The sequence below is a fragment of the Hyaena hyaena genome, unplaced genomic scaffold, assembly GCF_003009895.1.
Source record: "Hyaena hyaena isolate Hyena2069 unplaced genomic scaffold, ASM300989v1 scaffold_163, whole genome shotgun sequence".
NCBI classification, from domain to species: Eukaryota; Metazoa; Chordata; class Mammalia; order Carnivora; family Hyaenidae; genus Hyaena; species Hyaena hyaena.
The window spans coordinates 2,020,825-2,047,322 of NW_024080794.1; the positions used below are offsets into that span (position 1 = coordinate 2,020,825).

Genomic DNA, 26,498 nt, shown 5'->3' on the forward strand with positions numbered 1-26,498 from the left:
TCGCAGTCTCTGATCCCAGACGCGGAGGAATGCCTTTTCAGCCTGACATAATCTTTGGAGCTCGTGCAAGCAGTCCTAGGGGAGTCACTGAGAGACAGAAGTTGATTTTCTCCTGCCGAACCAGACAAAAGGGCTTGAGTGTTTATCAATGCAAGTTCTTCATCAGCTATTGAATCACTTTCCAAAAGGGAAGTGTCATTAAATTTAAGTGGAGTTATCTGAGGAGAATTCAACTCTTTTTTCTTTATAGGTGTTTCATATTTGGTGCCACAACTCCGTGGTGGCTGAAATGCCTTCTGTGCAGCTGGAGAAACAAATGTACAAATGGGACTAACAGGTGGAGGTAAAGGCAGTCTACTCAAAAAATCTAAGGCTTTTCTCTTCTTGCAGTTTTTCGGGTCATCCATCTCTTTCTCCCCTTTATAACAAGACTTTGGAGTCATTTGGGCTGGCCCAGGTGTGGGAACAGACTTTACTTTCGGCTTACAAAGTGATAAAGGACTCTGGTGATTCGTCTCACTATTGGGAGAAGACATCTAATAGAAAGACAAAAAGCAGCCTAGTTAATGATGCACTAATATATAAAACATCATTAAGTTAGCTTTTCATTAGAAATATTTAAGCACACAAATACCACACACATTCTCACGCCCATCATGACTCACAGGTCAGATGATTTCAAGAGACACTTATATTATTGTTCTCATTCCAGAAGGAAACAGTTTTGCATAAAGGATATAAAAATGACACAAAAAGAAAGAAGAATGAAGACTAATTGTACTAAAAGACAAAAAAGGAGGCAGGGGAACTTAACTTATGCTTTAATCTTTCTTTTATAAACAACTTAAACAAAGATAAGCATTTTTAAATCATTTTAAGAGCACAGACTGCCTAGGTTCTAATACCTACTTTTCTAGTTTTATGACTTTAGGCAATTGTTCAGCCTCTCTAGGCCATAGTTTCCTCATTTGCAAAACAGAGATGATTTTCATCCCATGGGTTGTGGTGAAGATTAAATGAATTAATATAGATACACTAAGCACCTGTTAGCTACTTGAGATTTAGTCATCAGTCAGTATTACTGACCTTATAGCTTAATTTGCATGTACGGTGATTTAAAGAGTTAAACTGAGCTTAGACACAGCCCTAATTGTATAGAATAGTCAGTTCTCCTAGCAAAAGGACATAGGCAAAACATTACTTTCTATCACATATACTTGCAATGCTAAAAATGAAAGCACCTGTTTGTCAAATTTGCCCCCAGAGAAGGTTACATTCTGGCTTTGATAAACAAGATATAATTTCCAGATTATTTATAGGACCCACATAACAATAAACCATACATTCTAGTCAAGCTTAATTACATTTTACCAAGTTTACTCCATATACACCAGAATACAGTATTGCCTTGATATATATTTATAAAATTCCTTAAGTTAACTTACCAAAACTTTATTCCCTATGCCAAGGACTGTCTGAGCAGTGTGTGGCTCTGAAGCATAGTCTTTCGTCGGGGTGGACAGCCTGGGGTTGTTTGCATTAAGTAGATGCATAAGTATCTTTTCAGCATCATTGCAAAACATATCAATATTCTAAGAAAATAAATTGGAAAAGGTGTTTTGTAAAATGAAAACACACATATTCATGTTTTCAGAAAATGCTGCCTTTAAAACAATAAAAGGTGCAGACCAGAAAAACAGATTGACACACCTAAAATCTGATAGCAACTGTCCAACCATATATTCCTGTAAAAATGCAAAGCCAACATGCTGGAAGGAGAGAGAGAGAGGGTGTGTATATCAGAGAAGGAAAGAGATGGGAGAGATCTTCCCAACCAGCCAGTTTAATTAGCAAGGCATCATGTGGTACTGGATGAGAAGCTGGAGGACTGGGGCTCAAGTTCCGGCTCTATTTCCTAACTAATAGCTGTACATCATCTAACATCTATAGATAACGGCCTGGGTCAGTAGTAAAATGAGAGAACTGCCTCATGTCTGTTCCAAGAACTAATGGAAACAATGTGTAGGTTAAGCCACATAAAACTGTTGTTTCAGAAGTTACAATTGGTCAAATATCAGCAATTTTATATGATTATTATAAAATTATATCTTGTAATTTTATATGATTTAACCTAATTGATGAGAGTATTTTGTAAAACTTGAAAGTGCTGTGTAAATGAAAGTCAGTTGTCTCTGAACTATCCTTGAATAAAACCTAGGAGATAACCTGGGATGTTTTTCCTCTGTATGGAAGCCAAATTGTGAATATGATTCTCACTCCACCCCCAACTTAGAAACCAGATAAATGAGGGTGTTATTCTTTATTATACGTATTGAGTCTTTAGGTAAAATATTACCCAAGCTTCCTTTATACAGCTGGCTACTCTAATGCTTTTAAAATATAATTTTATTTATATATATATTTTGAATAACACACATTTTTAATATTAAACTAAGAGGCTTCTCTTGAATATTCTTTACCGGTTAGCAATGTATAAAATCCAAAACTGTACTGGGAGGCAGCACTGCATAGTGGTTAATAGTCGGGGCTGTGCAGGGGCCTGGGTGGCTCAGTCAGTTAAACATCTGACTTCAGCTCAGGTCTTATCTTGTGGTTTTGTGGGTTTTTGAGTCCTGTGTCTGGCTTGTGCTGACAGCCCAAAGCCTGGAGCTTGCTAAGGATTTTGTGTCTCCCTCTCTCTCTCTGCCCCTCCTCCTCCCTCTCAAAAATAAATAAATATTAAAAAAATATAGTTGGGGCTATGCACTCAAAGAGCTTAAGTATGAATCCTGCTTCTAACAACTTGGCCGTGTGACTTAACCTCACTGTTTTTTTCATCGATAAAATGGAAAAACAGTTCCCTACCTCATAGGATTAGTGGAAGAATTGAATGCAACAGGCTATGAGTAAGGCCTGACATACAGTAAGCACTCTAAACTGTAGCTAATAATTATTACTTGCATATATATCAATGTAAGCATAAAATGTATACATTATCCATGGAAAATAATTTCTTTTTTTTTTTTTAATTTTTTTTAATGTTTTTTATTTATTTCTAGGAGAGAGAGAGAGAGAGACAGCGTGAGCAGGGGAGGGTCAGAGAGAGAGGGAGTCACAGACTGAAACAGGCTCCAGGCTCTGAACTGGCAGTCAGCACAGAGCCCGACGCGGGGCTCGAACCCACGAACCGCGAGATCATGACCTAAGCGAAAGTCGGACGCTTAACCGACTAAGCCACCCAGGCGCCCCGGAAAATAATTTCAGTATTCTCCTACTTGAGATTATTTCAAATCAAGGACAGATATAAACTATAAATTTATAAATTTAGATTTGCAATCTGCAGGTGATTAACTATACTGCTACGAATTGTGGGTAACTATTCTTGCTCCCCCCTTGGCCTGTAGCTCTGAACATCCTCCTCAGAGTTTCTCCTCACTCACCTCCTTCAAATCACTTCCTCCCAGCTGTCGTGCCCCCATCTCCTCAGGCTCAGAAGCAATTCATCTATGAGGAACCCTCACCTTATTTCTCAACTATCCAATTTTCACAGAAGCCACAATTTCCTTGATATTTGACCATCAAAATAAGAAAACACCAAAATGTGTGGTAATGCACAAAGTAATTTTACCTCAATAGTATTTTTCATTTTGTGGAATGTCTCTTGAAAATGGCCCTCTTTTGGACTGGCAGAAAACCTGGAAAAATCTCCAGCAAATAAAGTAGGAATTCCTGATTTAGATTCTGGTCGCCATTGGAGGTTGCTAGCAGCAATTAATGTATGAGGTTTAATAATGTCTTCATTAAGATCAGTCCAGACCTTTATAGCCAATAAATTATGGCATTCATCTGACAAATAGACCAAAGGCGCAAAACCTAAGATGAAACAAAACAAAAAATCCCACTTCATTATATATGTGAGATAAAGTTTTAAAAATGCAAGAAACTTGCAATATGTCCATTTTTTGGTATGCTAATAGTAAAAACAGATCAAAATAACTAAGTTTAGAGAAAGCTCAGAATTTCCAAAATAACCTCTTGCTTATGGTGCTAAAATTTCAGTGTGAATGTGACAACATATTTTGTTACTGAGGCCGTGGAGAAGCAGGTATACTCCTACACTGCTGGTGGGAAAACAAATTTGTGCAACCCTCTAGAGAAAAAATTGGTGGAACCTAGCAAAATGACGCACACTTACCTTTCCACCCAGCAACCCCACTTCTAGTACTCAATTCTGAAGATGTACTTCTAATAATAGTGACATATGTATGAACAAGATTCATGAAAACACTCTGTACAAGGTTGCTCACTGAAGCACAGGAGAGTAGTAGGATAAACAGTGGCACGTTCATATCATTTTATACTATGCAGCTATACATACAAAAAAATGAGGAAGTGCTCTGTAAAAAAAGGATCCAAAGTCTTTGGAATAAAGCAAAAGCTGTTCTAACAGGAAAGTTTATAGCAATACAGGCCTACTTCAAGAAACAAGAAAAATCCCTAATAAACAACCTCACCTTACACCTAAAGGAAATAGAAAAAGAACAAACAAAATCCAAAGCTAGTAGAAGGAGAGAAATTATAAAAATTAGAACAGAAATAGATGACATTAAAAAAAGATCAGTGAAACCAGAAGTTACATCTTTGAAAAGAAACAAAATTGATAAACCAGACTAATGCCAGACTCAAGAAAGGGAGAGAGGACCCAAACAAAATCAGAAATGAAGGAGGAGAAATAATAACTGACACCACAAAAACACAAAGATCACGTTATGAAAAAGTACATCCTAACAAAGTGGACAATCTAGAAGAAATGCATAAATTCTTTGGAACATGTAACCTCTCAAAACTGAATCAGGAAAAAACAGAAAATTTGAACAGATTGATTACCAGCAGTGAAAATGAATCAGGAATAAAAAAATTCCCAATAAACAGAAGTCCAGGACCAGATGGCTTCACAGGTGAACACTTATTAGGTAAGAGTGAATACCTATTCTTCTCAGACTATTCCAAAAAACAGAGTGAGGAAGGAAAACTTCCAAATTCACTCTATGAGGAGAGCGTTATCCTGACACCAAAGCCAGATGGACACTTCCAAACAAAACCAAACTGCACACCAATATCCCTGATGAACACGGATGCAAAAATCCTCAACAAAACATTAGGAAACTGAATCCAACAATACATTAAAAAAAACCCATTTGCCACAATCAAGGGGGATTCAATCCCAGGACACAAGAGTGGTTCAATATTCGCAATTAATCACCACGATACAGCACATCAAGAAGAGAAAGGATAAAAAATCATATCATCTCAATAGAAGCAGACAACCCTGCTTCTATTGAACATATGAAAAATCCACAGCCAACATCATACTCAGTGGTTAAAAAATGAGAGCTTTCCCCCTAAAGGAACGAGACAAAGATGTCCACTCTTACCATTTTTATTCAACACAGTACTAGATTTCCTGGCTGCAGCAGACAAAAAAAAAAAAAAAAAAAAAAAAAAGAAAAGAAAAGAAAAGAAAGGAAAAAGGATCCAAATTGGTAAGGAAGAAATCAAACTTTCACTATTTGCAGATGATATGCCACTATACAGAAAATCATAAGGACTCCATCAAAAAACTACTATGAATGAATTCAGTAAAGTTGCAGGATACAAAATTCACACACAGAAATCTATAGTGTTTCTATGTACTGATAACGAAGTAGCAGAAAGAAATTAAGAAAATCCCATTTACAATTGCACTCAAAAGAATAGAATATCTATGAATTAAAGAAAAAGAGAGAGCTTGCTATGAACTGATACCATTTAAGTGAAAAAAGAAAAGTGTGTACACACACACATACACAAAGAATAAAAGTGTGTTACCCTTCATATAAGAAAGAAGCTGATATAAGAAATTGTACATGTGTCTGTCCACTTGTGGAGAACAAATACAGGAAGGCTAAACCAGAAATTACAGAGACAGGGCATGTGTAGAATGAAGGGGAGGAACAGCACTGGGGTGGGAGGGATGTCAGTATGTCTTTGTGCAGCTGATTCTAAGCACCACAGTATTTCACACACACTTCACCTACCCACCAACAAACAAGACCAACCACAAAGGAGGAAACCCACATATACACACACACTTCCTAGCTGTTTCTGTCTGAAAGGGCCTAGAAGCAATGATGCCTCTGTAGTAATGAGTACATCTAGCAATCAGATCTTGGCTTTAAACACAATTTTCTCAATAAAGGAAAAAGAAAAAAAGATGCAGGGTTTCTTTGAGAAGTAGTTAGTTGATTCAACTTGACTGGGGCAAGGAACATACAAGGTGAACCCGGAACATCTTGTCATGCTAAAGAGAGGTGCTCACAAACTTATAGGAGTCAACCTGAAAACACTCCTAGTGGCCAAAACTGAAACAATCTAAACAACAAAATAATGTAGGTATTGCATTCTAATGCACAGAATAAAATATATATTCATTCTTCCATACTGATATATTTATCAAGTAAGTAAATTTGGGGAAAGGGGGCAGCTCTTCCTTACAGCAGAATTCCAATAATGGAGAACGAAAGAAGGAAAAAAAATCATTAGGCAAATAGCACAGTAAAAACTGTTGCAACCGAAGTCAGCTGATAGATGCTACAATTAATTGGTGAAAGTATGAGGTGAAATATGATGTGCATAGTCTTCTCCCTTGCTAAGGGAGAAGGACAGACACAACACTGTTTCTGGGGCACTTTTGCCAAACATGTATAACCTTATTCTAATCGTGAGAAAACATCGGACAAACCCAACTTGGGAAAAATGCTACAAAATAATTGATCAGTCTATTCAAGAGAGTCAAGATTGGGAAAAACAAGAGAAGACTGAGGAACTGTTAGAGACTAGAGAAGACTGGGAGCAATGATGATGCCATGAAAGTGGGATCCAGGACCATAAGAAGGAAAACAGTATACCAAACTTCCCATTTACTTGGGTCTACAGTGCAGGTAATAATACTGTGCCAATGTGAACTTCCTGATTCTAATAGTGGTGCCATGGTCACCCAGGATGCTGACATCAGGGGACACTGGGGGAGGGATCATTGTAAACTGTTTCTCAGGAAACTATCCTAAGAAGTGATCTCATTTAATTAATTCATTTGATACCAGTTTCTGTAATATAGTAACACAGCAGACTGAACACCCAGAAGTTCCTACTTGAAGCCCAACTCTCAGATGGTTGAACTCGGTTTGGTTTTGTTAGTGGGAAGTTTAAGAACACTTAGGCATTAGAGCCTGAACATACGTGTTATAATCCTTTATGTAACTGTGACCTTGGGCAGGTTATTTAACCTCTCTGAGCCCCAGTCTCCCCATCTGTACAAAGGGATGATAACAGCAAATGAACAGTGTTACTATGAGCACTTTACGAAATTGCATATACCTGAAGTTTTCAACAATTACCCACTTCCCCCACCCCATTTTGTTAGAAGTGGGGATAGAAAGAAACTAAAACTGAGTCCCTGTCCTTGAAGAGATCACAGTATCATTGGAGGAGATTCAGAAATGTGGACCCAAGATGACAGGCACGTGATGGTGCTGAAACAACCAATGGACGCCGCAGAAACTGAGGAGGGACGATCTGATGCTGGCATAAGCACCCAGCTGGGGTGGAACATTATTCGGCTGGGCTGAGCAACGAATGAGAGCAGTTCTGCAATTCCTTAAGACAGGAGGACAAAGGGCATTGTTAGTAAGGCGAATGCTTTACTAATTTTGTAAAGGTCGGAAGTGTTAAATATTCTACATGCTGCATCAGGAACCTAAAGTGACATAGTTTAGCTGAGGCACGTGGGCTGGTGCTTTAAGGCAGAGTTGAAAAGTTTCTCAGACATCTGAGAAGTGTGGGTTTCATTTTCTAAGGGACAGGAGCCACTGAAGATTTTAGGTCAGGACACATCAGCATTAGATTTGAGTGACAGATAACTAGTACTTCCAGTTTAAGGTGGCACGTTGAAACGTTTGAACAGAATTTTCTTCCTCTAACACTTAACATCAAACTAAATTAAAAAAAAAAAAAAGAAATTGTTCATTCAAAAGTGAAATGAGGAATATTCTGATGTAAAATTTAAAAATTGGTGATGAAAGAAACAAGGCTGTGGATTGGCCAGGCACAGAACGGCTTAGCTTCTCATCTCCTTCTCTGAATTGGTGAAATGACACAAAATGTGAGAATTCTAGTATCTATAAATCTGAAGAAAAGCAAATGGAATGGTTATCTTACTTTTTTCCTCTTCCGATCAGAAATAATGACTACAGCTGCAGGGGAAAAGCAGACAACCAGGACTGACAGAAGTGAACATTCCAGGGTGTTGGTGGGTTGAACTGTGTCCCCTACTCAGGATGGTGAAGTCTTAACCCCCAGTACCTGTGAATGTGACCTTATATGGAAACAAGGTCTTTGTGGACATAATCAAGTTACGATGAAGTCGTTACGATGATGTCCTTATACAGAGCGGACATCTGGACACAGACAGCACACAGGGAGAAAGCACGTGAAGATGAAGGCAGAGATCGTGCTGCTGCACCTACAGGCCACGAACAGAGACTGCCAGCAAGCCACCAGGTGCGAGGAGCAAGGTACCCAACACATCTCCCTCATAGGCTCAGAAGGAACTGACTCTGCCGACACCTTATTTCGGACTTCTGGTCTCCAGAACGGAGACAGTAAGTTTTGGTTGTTTCTGCTCCCCGAGTTGTGGTACTTTGTTACAGCAGCAAAGCAAATGAATCACAGGGCATCTCACTGAACTAGGAAAAATGATGTAGAACAGGGCTAGTTATCTTCCAGGGATATGCAATATATACTGGAAAGAAACTCAAGTACTCAGCCACTACTCAGTAAGAGGGGATCAAAATGGTCTTGGATACAGTAGGAAGTCAAGAACCACTGGGTCCTGGTAGGTCCCCACACGTCTTCCTCCCTGCACACCTCACCTCCTCACCACGTTCCACCTCAGGGCCATGAGATCTCAGGTAAAGTCTCCACAAGCAGCCAGGCGCCTAGGTCCTGCCCTATTTCCTGTCTCCAGAAAGTTTCGTACACTACCTCCTTTCCCACCATCTCCTACCTCTCCCTGCCTCCTGGAACACCTACACTGGCCAAGTCCCCTCTACCCTCGACCATTCATGTAACGGCTATCTTCGCGGGCTTGCTCTAACTGAAGCCTGGCTCTCCTCCTGATGCCACAGCTGCCCCGCCGCCCTCGTGTGCTGCAGGGCGTCACGCTGGGGTAGCGGTCTCCCCTGCTCTTCGCTCGCTGCTGCTCCCCACCCTCTAAAAACATTCACCCCTGTTACTGGACCTTTCTCATCAGTGTACACTATCTCATCAGGATGCTACTAGCACTTTTATTGGAAAAAACAAACATTCTCTTGATCCCAAATCTCCTTCTTGTGATGCTCCATTTCCCTTCTTTGCTTGAAGCATGATCTTCTTACAGTGCCTGCATTCACTGTGTGCGTGCCTCTCCTTCCACTCCCCTACCCACCATACCGTTAGAGTGGCTCCTCCCTGGCGCTCAAGCCAACAGCCCCTTCCTGGCCCTCACCTCCCTGTCTCAACCATCAAATACCATCCAAGACTGAATCACTCTCCTCTCTCTGGAATTCTTCCCTCTGGCCTTTCAGCGCAGCTCACTCCTGTAAGTATTCCTCCCACTTCTCAGGCTGCTCCTTCTGTTCCTTTCACTGGTTCCTTTACATCTGCCTGCTTCTAAGCATCAGAACGCCCGAGCCACCTCTGCAGCTAATTCCACACCCAGTGACCTCATCTAGTCTCACAGCTTTAAACGGCACCTAAACGTCGATAATGTCCCAGTTCATATCTTCAGCCCAGACCATTTCCCCAGACTCCTGTATACTCAACTGTCAAGTAGAAATTTCTGTTTAGACTAAGCACCTAAAACTTAAATGACCAAATTGAGCTCCTCACCCTCCCCACGCATCTGTTTTTCTTGTACTCTTTCCCTCTCAGTAAATGACAGCTTTTTCCCATGTGCTCAACCAAACACCTTGGCACTGTACTCCTGGACTCCTCTCTTTACCTCACACAGTCTCTCTCCTTCAGAATATAATCAGAATCTCACCCATGGAATTTATACAGCAACAACAATAACAACAATAAACAAATAAAAAATCAAACTCCTAGAAAAAGAGATCAGATTTCCTGGTTGGGAAACAAATGTGCCCTCTGTGTTGGAGGCAGACACGATCTCCATCCTTCCAAGATTTTTTTGGCTAGACAAGCATTCTTGAAGTGAGAGTCTGAGACAATGGCTGCTACAAAATGTGTAGAAACATCACAGAGAATAACCTTCCAACACAGGGAACTAATGGGACAGAGGGAAAAAGCTAGCAAGGTAGTACATTTTAATCCAACCATGCTTATAATCACATTAAAGCTGATCAGATTAAACACACTGGTTAAAAGACTAGAGACCCTCAGATTAGATAAGAAAGCAAGATCCAACTGGATGTGGGCTGCCTGCCAGAAAACCAATTTTGTATCTAGATGCTGATAGGTTAAAAATACCTAGTGGGAAAAGATGTACCATATAAACGAGTACTGACCATACAAAAGTTGGAGTGGCCATACTAAGCAAAGTTGGCTTTAGAACGTTATTTGGGATAATGAGGGATACTGCAAAGAAGAGGAAGGTGGAGGCTTGAGAGCTCAGTAAACTGCAGAGAGAGGTTAGAATTATTTATCCAGTAACCATTCAAATGCTACAAAAACATTTCTAGCAATTTCTTTAAAATTAAATAGTACAGAATAGGATGCAGGCTCTTTCCCTGTACTAACGTAAAATTGCTTTTCATTAAAAATGGAGGTTAACACAGGCCTACTTTCAAATCACTAGTCACCGAATTTGCTGATTTGTAACTCCAACTAATCTTAAGGAAGACGGATTTTAAAAGATAACATTTTCCAAAAGCATTCATAAAAAGCTGTAATTAAAAATACACTGTGGATTACCTATTTTTTTCACAACAGAAACTACAAATCCTACTAAGTCCACCTCAGAACAAGGTGGCTGGAAGTCTGGATCCAATAGTTTGTGGAAGTAAAGGGGCTCCCTCGGCTGATAAACTTGGTATAGGAGTTCATCTGAAGCCTACAAGGAAAAAAAAAATCAGTGTATGCAGACTCTCTAAACTAATAGGCATTCATCAAAATTAAAAAATTATAATGAAAAGTTTATACTGGTAGTTGTTGATACTGAGTTTTCTTTGTTGCTGTTAGCTGTATGTTAGCTCTTCCAGATTTACTTTTAGATTGTGATGTTGCAAGATGATAGATTCTGTATCTTTTTCCCTCGGTTAACAAGGAATGTAAATCTGATGATGGACGCCAGACACTCAGTGTAACTAGATAAAGAGAAAAACGACATAACAGAACTAATAATCATTAAAATTCTTATAAAACTAACATGGTAACAACAAAGATCCAAGGATTACAGCATTATTTTGTGGGCACTGGTAGTCCATTTTTGCTCCTCTGATACATGTTAACTTTATACTTTAGCATTTGACATCATTTTGTTAATAAATAGTGCTTTAACTTAAAAACATTTGCATACTGACCTGAATCTTTTTCTTTTTTCCCATAGCTGATGATGCGCAGCTTCCACACAGCTGTAACATCCCTTGGTAACATCTGCTCTCCTTGCCCAGCAGACTCCATCGCCTTCCTGAACTCCAGCTGGGTCTGTGCTTGCTTCTTATCATTCAACATCTGTCTGTGATTATTCAAGGCTCTTATCTGCTCTTCACTGAGATAACCCTATGGCCATTTAATATATTAAGGCAAATTCTATTAGATTAAAAAGCAAATAAAACAAGAAACCTCACCCACTGTAAATGAACCTCTTTATTTTTTAATGTTTGTTTATTTTCAGAGAGATAGAGCATGGGCAGGGGAAGGGTAGAGAGAGAGAGAGAAAGGGGAGGGGGAGGGGGAGAGGGAGGGAGAGAGAGAGAGAGAGAGAGAGAGAGAGAGAAAGGGGAGGGGGGGAGAGAGAATCCGAAGCAGGCTCCAGGCTCTGAGCTGTCAGCACAGAGCCCAACGTGGGGCTCAAACTCATGGACCATGAGATCATGACCTGAAGTTGGATGCTTAGCCGACTGAGCCACCTAGGGTGCCCCGTGAATCTCTTTAAATGGGCTTAAAATACAACAGAATTGAGTTCACTTTAATAATATGACAATATAAAAATTATCCCATAACAAATATTTTCAGATGCCTTAAACTGTTCACCTATCTTGTGACAAATTACCCCAGAGCTAAATCAACCCCCTACTTATAAATGTACTGTAATAATCATAACTGTCATCAACATTACAAATCACTGACATGTGAATTGTAACTGACATGCTCCCTACATCTAAGAAATGGATCTGTGTGTGATAAATGTATTAATTCTTTAATCCTTAAAATAACCCTGTGGAGATGAGCACTATATTGTATATATGTTATAGATGACGAAACTGATGTGCAGAGAGAATGAATCACTAAGAACTCCCATTCTTGGCCTGCTGTAGTACAATTTTATTAACTCTCTGGAACAGCAGGTATGACTGAAAACAGACATGTGCTACAAGCACTTCTGCCTTCACACTTCTCTCCCAGTCATTTTAGCAAACTGCTGTCTACATCTCTTGGGATTCTCACCCAGTATAACAAAAATAAATGAACAAAAAATAAAATCAAGTGAAACAGGAAATAGAATCCCAACACAGAACATACTAGACATGGCCTCACACATGTTAATATCCATACCGGGAAGAGAAACTACAGAATCCCTGTTCCCTGAAAAGGTCTTTCTAAATATGAAGACTTAGTTTAGTTTAAACACAATTAAAAAACAAACTGATTTCCCAAGTCTCCCAACATTCAACACGGTCACTGAAAACAAACCCTTTTGACAAGGTCTCTTAGAAATGGATGGCTAGCTTTCACTCCAAGAACTGCACGGACAACTTTATCTACATGGAAGCTCCAGAATCATATATTCTTAGGACCTAGTGATGAGCCACTCACAGATTTTCCCTGGACACCAGTGGAGGGGGGCCCAAGAGATAAATCACCCATCGCTACAGAGTGGCAGGACCAGGTTTACAACTTAGGCTTCCAACGCTCATTCTGTCACCTTATATCCTCCTTACAAATAAATTCCATAAAAGGAAACCAGACTAATAAATATTTTGTTAAATTTTGTGATGCAATTAAAACTACCTTTACGACGACTCGCAGCACAGCTTCAATGTATGTAATAATACAAGAGATAGAGGGAGAGCATTTTTCAGGACAGCATATTAAAGCCTTAACTTATAGACTTGCAGCAAGTATATATATTCATGGAATTTAAACCTGGACTCACTCCTCACAGGGACAATCTGAGTTGTAACATTTGGTAATATGAAGGAATTCTATTCAGAACAGCACTACTCACTCTCCTAATGGAGTGCTATTTATTTTGTAGTCCTACTAGTTAAGAAAGTTAAGGCTATAAACTAGATTTATTGCCATCAAATAAATGAGATTAATCAATAAACAACAGTTTTCTTAAAATTTCCTCTCCTCCCTATCTAGCCAACTAACCCTAGAATTTGCATTAACTAGATACCCAGGTGTCTAAAAATTTAGGAGGTAGCTCATCTTAATATATAATATTCTAATAATAGTAACTCACATTGATATGGAACTTTATAACAGTACATTCTTGCATATATTATCTGATTTGATGCTGAAACAACTTATTTTATGCCCATACTATAGCTATTTTATGCCCAGTTGGCTAATAAATGGCATAGCAGTGATTCTAACACCGTTTAGTGCTTCTGACACTTTTCCACCAAAATATTCTTAAGGTAGAATATTATGAGATAAACTCTAGGTAGGATCTGGGAAGGAGGTAAGAATACGGAAACTAAGACACTGCTTTGAAGATACTTGTTCTATATGAAAAGTAAACAAGTTTCGCCTGTATTTTAAACCACGTTTATTTAACATATACAATTATTTAAGCGGCGCCTGGGTGGTTCAGTTGGTTAAGTGTCCGACTTTGGCTCGGGTCATGATCTCACAGTTTGTGAGTTTGAGCTCCGCATCGAGCTCTGTGCTGACAGCTTGGAGCTTGGAGCCTGCTTTGGACTCTGTGTCTTCCTCTCTCTGCCCCTCCCCTGCTTCTCAAAAAGAAATAGACATTAAGAAATATTATTTAATCCTTCTCTCCTCCATTTGGTATAGACTTGAAATGCACTGGTTTGGCACATGACTGAGGACCCCAGAAATGTACACATCATCTTTGAGAAACACACCAATTCCACACAGCATCTCCTGTAATGGCCAGAAGACTGACAGCAGCTTCCCACCTTAAAGGATTAAGGGTAGGACTCGCTGTGCCCTCTTCCTCTCTCACCTCAAGGGAAGTCGGGTCTGGTGCGTTCCTCACTGCTTCATAAAGCTCTGCACCGTCCTGCAGAGCACAGACTTGCTGTCTTGTTAATGCACGTACTGATGTACGTCGTTTTGTTGTATTTTCTAGGAATAATGCATCACTAATTAGCTAACCCACACATTTTTAAGAACACTGAAAACTGGAGAAACAAGCAAAAAGTACCCAAAGAAGGGAGCCTAAAAAGCAAAACACAATTTATCTGCTATAAGTTTTCCAGGAAAATTTGAAACTAGTATACTCACGCATGGTTTAAAAAATTGTCACCCAGAGTGTTTACTTAAGAGTAAAAGTTTTAAATTAAGTAAATGATTTCATCATTCATTTAATCATGAAAACAGCATGAGCTGGTGAATCAAACATTAACAGTTCAATTTTCCTGCAGATTTATATAGAACATGAAGTGGAAAATCATGAAAAAAATGCAGAACATAAAATTTTCAGCAATATAGATAAAAAACATAAATTTCATATCCTTTATATAAAAAATACTATGATATTTTTATTAAAAGTGATGCCACAGGGAAAACAAGATCTAGCTCCAGACATAATAAAATGAAACCAACAACCACAGCAGCAAAAATGCAGAAGTTACACAAAGTAGACCAGGACAACAGGGAAAGAAAATGATAAACAGCTTAAAAAAAAAAAAGAAAATGATAAACAGCTTAGGGAAAATCATTGTTTTTTCAGTGTTTATCTTTCTTGTGTATTTAATATATTTGATATATAATAATGTGTAAATTTAAAGTGTATGTGTTGTCTTGATATATTTATATACTCAATAGGATTGCCACTATATCAATATTTATCACAGCACAGCTGTACAATATTGTCTATGTTTATTATACTGTGTGTTACATCACTACAGCTTATTTACTGCTCATTGTAAGTTTTATCCTTAAACACCATCAACTTTATCCTCCTACCCCCTCATTCCCTGGTAACCACCGTAAGTACTATATTATTTTATATAAGTTTGACTTTGTTTTACTTTACATGTAAGTGATACCATAGGGTACTTGTCTGGGGGAAAACAATTTGGCACTTTTTCTCTTGCTTCTATTCTTTTTGTAATACCAAAAAAGGACACCATAAATATTTTAGTACCGAAGCTTAAGAGGAAGTTTACTTGAGACTTCTGAAAAGTGAGGGGTGCCTGGGTGGCCCAGTCAGTTAAGCTTCTGACTTTGGCTCAGGTCGTGATCTCACGATTCGTAGGTTCGATCCCTGCGCTGGGCTCTTTGCTGACAGCTCAGAGTCTGGAGTCTGCTTCAGAATCTGTGTCTCTCTCTTTCTCTACCCCTCACCTGCTCATGCTCTGTCTCTCCCTGTTTCTCGAAAATATATGTTAAAAAACAAAAAAACATAAGACTTCTGAAGAGTACTGTGGTTATATAATGTTTTACTGCCTAAGACAATTACAAGTATCTAAAAGCTCAGTGTATTGAATAAAGAGGTGATAATTAGGGGTCAGTTCAATGTTTATCTGTATATCCATGTAATGCTTTTATTTTTTAAGTTTATTTATTTATCATTTGAGAGAATGTGCATGCACACACGCACACAGCGGAGGGGCAGAGAAAGAGGGAGAGAGAGAATCCCAAGCAAGCTCCGTGCTGTCAGTACAGAGCCCCTCATGGGGCTTGAAGCCACAAACTGTGAGATCATAACCTGAGTTGAAACCAAGAGTTGGACACTTAACCAACTGAGCCACCCAGGTGCCCCCATGTAATATTTTTTTAAAAATTTAAAAATTCAGATATAGAATTAGGAAAAAAAAGTCTATTACTCAAAGTAAAGACAATTCACCCAATTATAAGAGTTAAATCAGAGAAGTCTCTAAAACATCTAATTAAAACAACTCAAAACAAAACCTGTCCTCCTATTTAAAACAACTTATAATATACAACTCATTTTACCATCATGCTTTTCAAATTCCGCTTGAATTTTATTGAATAAGACTTCTAGTTTCTTTTGTTGGGCCTCCACATATTTTGTTGCCTCCCTTTCTTCCTCTCTTTCACTGCGAAATATGCATAATCCAGATGGAGTCTTCTCCATCCACTGTGATGATGTAGGAAACAAAAATACAAGGTAGGAAGGGGTCATTCAAATTAACGGTCCCCAGAGAAAGAAATACATAGTAAGCGTCAAAAATGTATCTTACCTGTATGGGGTACGTTCTCTGAATAACCACATCAACACAACCGACGTTGCCTCCATCACTAAAAAGTGATGACAAGGGGAGAGGGAAAGGTCTTGGATCAGGAGAGAATCCAAGCTTGGCATACCAGCAAGCAGGTCGAGTACTGTTTGCAGAAATCTGGACAAATTAATGGACAGATCAACTTCTTTTTTTTTTTTATGTTTTTTTAAAATTTATTTCTGAGAGAGAGAGAGAGACAGTGTGAGCAGGGGAGGGTCAGAGAGAGAGGGAGACACAGAATCCAAAGACAGGCTCCAAACTCTGAGCTGGCTGTCAGCACAGAGCTTGACACAGGGCTCGAACCCACAAACCGTGAGATCATGACCTGAGCCGAAGTCAGACGCTTAACCGACTGAGCCACCCAGGCGCCCCTGGACAGATCAACTTCTAAGTTTATGTCCAATTCTATTTCAGATTTTATATAACATTTTCATTAATTCTTCCTTTCACTTCAAACATATTCACTTTTAAAAGCCCCATGAAGAAAAGAAGAAAAATTATACAAAAGTGAAAACTTTCAAAATATAGTCTCTCAAAAAATTTTTTACGATGCTATAGTCTTAATGTAAATATTACTATTAGAAAATTAATAAAAGAGACTTCAAATTAAACATGATGGATTAAAATGTACTTATTTATCTAAGTTCCCTCAAAAACCCTACAAGGACAAAGAGAACTAGAGATAGGAGGACAACAGATGAGATACTGGCAAAATTTTGGAATCTAAAAGCTTACTGGACAACTAAGTCCAGTAAATAACAGAGCAGCCCAAGAACATTTACAGTTAATAAAAATAGCAAACAGTATTAAAGCACTTATCATGGTGCCTGGATGGTGTTAAGTACCTTACACCTACTAACAGTTAATCCTTACAACAATCCTTATTCCCATTCCATACTCCTGCTTCATTCTTATTCCCATTTACAGATTGACAAACCTGAAGTATAATCTGCCCAACATTACTCAGCTGGCAACCTTGTATGGAGCCAACGTGGAAGAAAATAATTTAGGGAAATCACTCAGAATTTGGAGGCAGCAAGTACCTCTGGAGGAAGGAATGTGAGGTGCAGCTGAAAATAGAATGGTTGAGATTTTGCATAAAGTTAATTAAGACCTCAGATTTCATTTCCTATCCCAAGTAGCCAGGTGACTGTCCTTCCCTCACACCAAGAACTCAGGACGATTTACTTTCTCAACAGGCCATACACATCCTGGACTCTGGAACACAAGGCAGAGGCAGCTGGGGTAAGGGTGAGATTCTATACTGAAAACAAAAATGCAATGAAAATCTTTATGCTGAAAATGAGTCTATTGGTTTTCTTACTCTGTTCAGCTCTCAGAACAGTCACTGATATTTGAGGGTCTCCTAATGAAAATAGTCAAGTCTCTGTTATCCCTTGACAAGTTGACAAAGCCCACCTCACACAGAGCTTCTGATCAGCTCATTAGTGGCCCCTCTTGAAGAGGAAAGAACAGCTAACAATTACCAGTTGAAGGAATTCTCCAACATGAGAGATCCAAACAAACCAAAAACAGAGATTATTACAGTAAGCAGAAAAAACTAAGAGAAAACAAAATATTAATCAGTAGCTTGAGAAATATGAGAAGATGTTGTATCTAAAATGAAACAAGAATGGGATGTAATAATAAAAAAAAGAAACATTCAGGGAATAATAAAGTCCTCTTGAAAGTGGAAAATTATGCTGATAGGTACAAATTCACTTTAGAAATTAGAAAATTAAAACTAGAAAGCAGGGGGAACAAAGATAATAGAAAATAGGAGAAAATATGAGAAGACCAAAGAGGCCTACTGCCCAAATATTAGGAGTTCAAGAAAACTGAAAAGGAAAAAATAGAGGAGGAAGAAATTATCAAAGGAACTACTTCAAGAAAATTTCCTAGAACTCAATGATTGTACCCAGGATGTTGATTTTAAAAGACAGGCCAACACCAAATTAACTTACTGTGAAATTTCTGGATGCTGTAGACAAATGATCTTCAAACAGATCTTAGAAATAGAAAATATAGTGAAGGACTGAGAATAAGAATAGCATAGAATTGAGCAGAAGTTATACCAGAAATAAGAAGATATTTCTGAAGAAGTTATTTCCATTTCAAATTCTATATTCAGCCACCTTACAATAAGATCAAAGAAAAAGCTGCATGCTCCCTCTCTCAAGAAGCCTGTGGGGGTTGGTTATGTGTCCTCAGAGCTAGAGAATAAATCCATACAGATATGAAGCCCAGAAAACAGGGTTTCCAATACAGAAAGAGGTGAAAATAATTTCCAGGATGGTAACAGGTCAGCATACATAGAAGATAACCACTTCAGAATGGAGGAGTGTAGAGAAGTCCCAGAGAGCTCCAAGAAAAAGAAATGGAATTGATAAAGGTATTTTAACAGACTGAGATGGTTTTTAATTTTATCTCTTGTGTGGACATGAGTTGGTGATAAGGACACAAAATTAAAAATACATACATGTGCATACAAAAGCAAGATAGTTAACTCCAGGAAAGCAGTAAGTTGTAAAGAAAATGTAATTAGTATATTATATGCTGAGTTGCAAAAAATATTTTTCAGTCATTATAATGTAAACAGTGAATAGAGACTTCACTCCTCAACTTACACAACAGGAAGCTAATAGTTAATGTCTAAATGGAAGGGGAAAAGATGACATTGCAATATAAGCAAAAGAAAGTATCAAAGGGATTCAAAGTGGTTTGCCTTTGGGGAGCACTGAATGGAGGTTAGGCAGGATGGCATCAACAACTGCTTTGTGGATGGGGTGGATGGTCATAAGCCTTATATCATATGAGTTTTAAAACTATGCACATGCATTGATTTGATATAAACAAAACAAAAGGCTGAAAGCCACGGCAACGCTGGTATTGTAAACAACAAACAAAAGCCTGTTTCAGCTTGATTTCTAAAAGCAATACAATGTGGAGTTAATGACAAAGTATCTCTTTACCTTAAAAATGTTTAAGGCATTTATAAAATGACTTCCAGAATACAACAGAAATAAACTGCTGATAAGACTACCTCATAAGTGAATCTGATTGTGCAATATTAGTAATTTCTCATATCAGTATTGTAAACTATTCAATATGACAAAATCCTATTATGTAGGTTTAAGTTTACATAGAGATGAAAGGTACATTTTTTTAAGTTTATTTACTTATTTTGAGAGAGAGTGAGAGCAAGTGTGTGCAGAGGAGGGGCAGAGAAAGAGAGAGAGAGGGAGAGAGAAAGAATCCCAGACAGGCTCCAAGTTGTCAGTACAGAGCCCAGCGCGGGGCTCAAAGCCACAAACTGTGAGATCATGACTTGAGTTGAAACCAAGAGTCAGATGCTTAACCAACTGAGCCACCCAGGTGCCTTATTATTATATCTTTAAGAATCCCTGAAACTGAATTCTCAAATCACACTGGAATACAAGTCTAATGGAGTAATCAGGGTGGAGGCAGAGTAGGACTATGAGAACACGATGGCACCAACGGCTATAGGTACCCATAGCACAAAATCAAATCTGGTACAACTTTGCTCCTGCAAATTATTTTAGCTCAATAAATATCTCTGGGTTTCCCAAAAACGGCACAAATAAATGGAACAGACTGAGAAATATGCCACTTATATTAAGATTATCAGTACATTTTCAAGAAATGGAGCATCTTTAACAGGCATAAGTTTAAAATTTTAAATGTAAAACCTCCCTAGAATTTAACTGGATCAGTGACTGATTATTACCAAGAGTGTGCACGAATTTAATTTACCTTTAACATAAGAGATTCTGGGGCTTCGAGTGGTGTGCAGGCATCGGGAGAGCCCACCAGTTCTGCGCCATGAATGATGACCTTATGGCCCACAGTCAGTCTACCCTTCTTTACGAAAGCTGAGAGCGGAGGATCTAACTGGGCCTTAATGGCATACCATCCATCTGTAAGCTCGACAATGCCCACATTTTTGGTACTGACGCTACTAGTTTTACTGCTGGAAGTTTCAGATAGATCTGTGCTTGATGAGATTATTTCAGAAATACAGAGAACAAGTGTTTTTGCAGCAGTGTCATCCCTTTCCATAATCTTTTTTATAGCTGATCTTTTGCTTCTATCAATTTCCATGTCATATCTAAAAAGAAAAAGAAAAATGTTTATTTTAGGAATTCTGAGTCTAGATTTTTATTTTTAAAAAGTCACCAAGTAATTGACAATAAAAATTAAATACCTTTACTGAAGAACTACTGAGACAGGAGATAATTTAAAATTTGATAGCTAGTAATATAGCAAGTTTTATATTGTTAAAATAGGAATTAAATATTAAAATTCCCCAAATGCAAAAATGTTTTAATAGCAATCCCCAAATAATGGATCAAATTAGTAATTCATATTCTTCTCATAAGCCAAGAGTTTAAGGGAGTGTGGGGGAAGAGAGAAGGGAGGTGCATGAATGTGACTTCTCCTAAGGGGGCTGGAGCATGACCAGAGAACTGCTGTGTACAACTGAGCAGTGGTGTGGGATGGCCACAGTCACTGACAAATGATCGTGTATGTCTGTGATGCAGAAGCCACAGTCTGCACAGATGTCCCAACCTTACCATATTACGTGATTACATAATGTAATGCATTGAACTTGCCTGTATTTTAGCTGAAGCAGCACCCTTTCTGGACTTAGGCATCTATTAGCAAATTCCTTAGGAAAGGCAAATTCCATAGCTGCCAGTTTCCATATAATCCATCTATAGTGATTATAGGCCCAAGTTCTAGAAATAAGACTTGGATCCACACCTGGGGTGTCACACAGAGCCCTGAACAAATAAAGGTAAAATACTATGAAGAAAAAAAACACATAAGATGATACTGAATTCAATAAACATGACTATTCTTTGCACAAACACTAACACTACACTGTACAAAATCATTCAATAAAAGTTTTTGAGTTAGTGTATAACAAGTAATACAGTTTAGACAATGATATAACATGTATCAAAATATACTAAGAAATTTCACTTAGCATATTAGTACAATTATTTCTAAAGAGAATGAGATCCATAATTTAAAATAATTTTATTTTAAATTATTTTTCTTCAAAGAGATTGTTTTACAAATCATCTAAGAACATCTTTCTCTAGCCCAGGTGCTTTTTAAAGATCTTCCTCTTTCTGCTCGAATCTCTAACCCCTCTTCCTTTCTCATTCTCCCTTTGAGTACTAGGGAAACAAGTAATCAAGCAAACTTCCAGAAGCTACCACCCCCACACCAGCATCTGGACCCTTCCCCTTCACCATCTCCTGCCATTTGTATACTAGCTTCCACCTCTTCTTGCCTAGTCAAGGATGTTGATCCAGGAATGTTGATCCTCTCTCTCCATGATGGGGAGATTTCCTTCTTTTCTACTGAACAATTTCCATCAGTTTGAAAAAAATAGGGTTTTGTTTTTTTTTACCTCAAAAAACACAACAAAACTAACACCCTTTGCTCCTCTTTCCTTCTCCAGATGCCTCTTTCAATTTACTGAATTATTTTCATTAAGACTAACAGGGACCTCTACATAGTTAAATCCATGGTGAATTCTCAGTCCTCATCTTCCTTTACTTATCAGCAGTAACTGACAGCTGGTCATTCTTTATTCCCTGAAGCTCTCTGTCCTCACTTGGCTTGCAACACACCACACTCTGGCATTTATTTCTAACTTTCAGGTTGCTCTTTCTCAAACTTTGTTTTATGCCTCTAAAGTTCCATCGATATGCTGACAACTATGCAGCTGATTTCTTTTGTTCATACTTCGCCTATAAACTCCAGACTTGCATATCCAATTACCTACTCAACATCTCCACTTGGATGCCTACTAAAATCCCAAGCTTCAAATGTCCCACCTGGAACCCCAGTTTTCTTCTATCTTTGGTCTTCTCAATTGTCAGTATACTGCACCCTTCCAGCTGCCAGTGCTAAGATCTTTGGGGCTTTTTTCCTCTCTCTCTCTCTCTCTCTCTCACATTCCTTATCCAATCCATGAGCAAATCCTGATGGCGCCACCTTGAAAATATACCCAGAATCCAACTGCTTTTCACCAACTCCACTGCTGTCTCCTCCGCCCAAGAAGCCATGTCTCACCTGGATCACCTCAACAGTTTCTTAAGTAGTCTCTCTTCTTCCATCATTGTCCCTCCCTACAATCCAATCCCCACAAGCATCCAGAGTCATTCTTTCAAAATTAAAGCAGATCATGTAAGCCCTCTGCTTTAAACATTTCTTATGATTTACTTAGGGCAAAAATGGTTACTCAGTTAAAACCAAGGGTTTTAAAAGGTTTATAAGGCCCCATCTCTCTATTTCATCTGTTAGGATTCCTCTCCTGCCCATTCTACTCCAGCTACACTCACTTTCCTCCTGTTCCTCAAATAAGCATATCTTGCTTATAGCCAATGATACCTTCCTCACATTATGCTCATTCCCTTGCCCTCCTTCAGGACACTGACTAAATGTCAGGGACTCAGTAAAGCCTCTTGACTACTTAGCCTATTTTATGTATTTATTTTTTTAAATTAGGTAAATTTAAATTAATTTTTTTAATTAGGTAAATGGTAATGCACCCCGGTAGCAAAAATTTTAAATCACATTTTTATAAACGTTAGAAACATAAGAGGTTATATAGTTTTTAAATTGTTGATGTTTTAGGGCAGTAAAATTTACTAGTTATCTGGTATTATTAATACTTGAGTATTTCTGCTTAACTTATAGTATTTAAATATATTTTGTATTTGTTGAAATACACAATGAAAGAGAATATGATGTGTGTGTGTATGTATCTATGCTAAGCCCGTTCAAACTTTTCTTATCAGTTTTTATTTTATAAGCACATATGAAAAATGTCCCAATTTAAGAAAAAACAAGTCATTATTAAATCTTAAGGACAAACCATAATTCACTTTTCAAAGATTGCAACAGAATGTCAATTGAACCACAATGTATTTAAAATAATTCACTGTACATAACTTTGACCTATGGCCAACTTGTTAAGTTTGAGAGAAAAAGAGGGATGGTGGAATATAGAAAAGTTAACAAAATCTCTTTTTGCATAGAGTACCTATAAAATTCTTCTTTTCCAGCCTTTCCATCATCGGAGGGTATGAGCCATCCACCATCAGCCAACTGTATTCCCTCTCCAGCCCACTGGATTTCCTTCCCAAAATAATCCTGTGTGTGAAACTGAAAAGACTCTGCATTTTTGCTGTTGATTTTTATGCAATGTTTGGAAACGCCATACATATATAACTGCACAAGATAAATGATAGAAACATTTGATAATGAATGCAGAACAAAAAAACATGCTTCACAGAATAAAAAACAATTATAATAAACCCAAACCGAATTTGCCAAAATTTTCCATTTAAATATTAAAATATTCACCATCAAAATACTGAACTCAGTTACTCGGAGCTAAACATTTTAATGTAGTATAAATGACTCCTACATTCAAGAGTCTTCTGTACTGTTTTCATTCCCCCTGTGTACATGTCTCCTGCTACAGCTGCCACAGGAAGTCATTCTGGGTATAAGGAAGTAATTTAATATTTTATAAAGCTTCTTAAGTTAAAAAATTCAGAAAGGAAAAGAGAGTGAAAAGTGTAACTGTTTTGGGGCATCTGACCTCAGGAGGTCAGATCTGTATCCAGGCCTGGCCTCCGTTCAGCCTGCATGCCTCACTCCAAACTATCTCTTCCTTTGTTCAGACTGGACTCCGGAGTCACACTCCTTGCTTTGGAACTGTGGCTAGTGGATGAGAGTTTCCAGGTAAGTGACTCTGGGGACACCTCCTGAACCCTTGCTGTGCTTCGGCCTTCTCCACTGCAAATGACGGACAAAATAACAGTGCCTCTCTTTTAGGCACTTGGGAAGATTAAGGGAGATGCAACCAACGCAGGCCCAATGCTCAGGAGAGCGGCTAGCACATAAAAACTACTCAATAAATGTTACTTATTAATATTATCAGTATTATATTCACCTTTCCATTGCCTAAAATTCTAAGTAGATAGTACTGGCTTAATAAGAACCCTCTTTCAAAAAGGTCAATAGCTTGGGGCACCTGGGTGGCTCAGTCAGTTAAGCATCCGGCTTCCACTCAGGTCATGATCTTATGGGCTCGTGAGTTCGAGTCCTGCATCGGGCTCTGTGCTGATACCTCAGAGCCTGGAGCCTGCTTCCAATTCTGTGTCTCAGTCTCTCTCTGCCCCTTCCCTGCTTGCACTCGGTCTCTCTCTCTCTCAAAAATAAATAAACATTAAAAAAAATTTTTTTTAAATGTAAAGAGCTCTTAATGGATTCAAGGCTATGGGTTATTTACACTTTACATTTGAAGAGGGAAGAGAAATAGCAATTTCGGGGCACAGATCACTTTGGTGGAACAGCAGAGAAGGAAGCTGCTGCTGTAGGCTGATTAGGAAACAAAATTATTTCACTTATCCGTTCCTGCATTCATTGGTTCTTTCTTTGAACAAAACAGTTTAGAGATACTAGTTAATAAAATGAAATTATACTAGACTACAAAAGTTAGCAGCATTGCAGACAAAAGCGTACCTGTTTATGGGAACACGCAGAGGGAACTCGGCCTTCTACGGCTTCTCTGAGAGAGATTCTAGGCACAGTGGAAGTTTTTGCAAGATACAGGCTACCGGGCTGTGGGAAAATATGCTGCCTTTGCTTCTCTTTAATTCGCATATCCTGTATTTCTCTGGCATTCTGAAGACTTGCAATTAAATCTATTCAAGGATAAATTAACAAAAAATAAGCTTAAATATAAAATTTAAAAAGCACCACCTTTGTTTCATAAAGGCATATGCATCAATACACTCTAATTTTAGATCATCAGGGATAAGCAAAGTTTCATCTTGCAAACGATAGATCTATTATTTTTATTTCAAATTTGGAAGAAAATTAGTAGCCTGTTAAATATATATATTCCAGTAATAGCAGCCTTAGATTGTGTGTCTAATTGCTTTCTTAATAAGAAAGCCCACAAGTAGTTACCTTTGAAAGAAAGCATTAGAATACTTTGAAGCTAGTCTTTGGACTTAGGAAAAATCTAAAGCATTAAAAAGGTCCTGAAACTATTATAATCATCACAAAAGGGGTCAGGTTCTCCAGGCATTATTTAAATATGAGAAACATCTAACTGGAAGGCAAAAATATGTCAAGACAAATTTTCACACAATACCTAAAGGCTCCTTTTCGCACTTTGTGAATATCATAGTTGCTGCCTGACTGGACTTATTTTTGGTAAGCTGATGAATTTCACTGTCATTAATACTATTTTTACTATCACCAGAACCATGCTCATCCATGTTTTTTGGTTTTTGTTTGTTTTCTTCCACATTAGTAGTATTCTTGCTAATGTGCTGTTCATCTTGGTGAAAACGTGATTTGGTTTTAAAAGGTGGGACAAAGACTTTCACTGGTTTGCTTGGAGTAATCACAGGTCTCTTTTTTCCATTTCTCGTGGCAGGAACTGTGCAAAATGTTTGCCCTGAAACGGATGCATTGCTTGAAGATTTTTCTAAAGCCAGGTGTTTAGAAAAATGAGATTTAGACAAAAATTCTGGACCAGGTGCAGTGAAATTTGGATTCTGTATTTCTTGCCGTTTCTTAGTTGTGCTACAATAAGGAAAAAGTATTTGATTATTTGCCAGTAAATGTACACATACGTAAAGGTTTTAGAATATATATGTATTATTATTTTTTTGTAAACCTCACCTGCCATACGGCAATCCTAGTCTGGCAACTGTGTTGCATTTCATCATGGTT

At 38.2% G+C, this 26,498-nt stretch overlaps 1 protein-coding gene across 1 annotated transcript in view; it reads right to left on the reverse strand.

Moving 5' to 3' along the window:
* BRCA2 (BRCA2 DNA repair associated) overlaps positions 1 to 26,498 on the reverse strand; it is a 59,999-nt gene that overhangs the window by 435 nt on the left and 33,066 nt on the right. Inside the window, 14 exon segments of the mRNA XM_039239825.1 lie at positions 2 to 536; positions 1,446 to 1,592; positions 3,629 to 3,873; positions 11,011 to 11,149; positions 11,239 to 11,402; positions 11,619 to 11,817; positions 14,456 to 14,577; positions 16,414 to 16,558; positions 16,662 to 16,817; positions 20,475 to 20,829; positions 21,335 to 21,505; positions 23,785 to 23,972; positions 25,275 to 25,456; positions 25,912 to 26,348. Of these exon segments, the coding sequence (XP_039095756.1) occupies positions 2 to 536; positions 1,446 to 1,592; positions 3,629 to 3,873; positions 11,011 to 11,149; positions 11,239 to 11,402; positions 11,619 to 11,817; positions 14,456 to 14,577; positions 16,414 to 16,558; positions 16,662 to 16,817; positions 20,475 to 20,829; positions 21,335 to 21,505; positions 23,785 to 23,972; positions 25,275 to 25,456; positions 25,912 to 26,348 (3,185 nt within the window).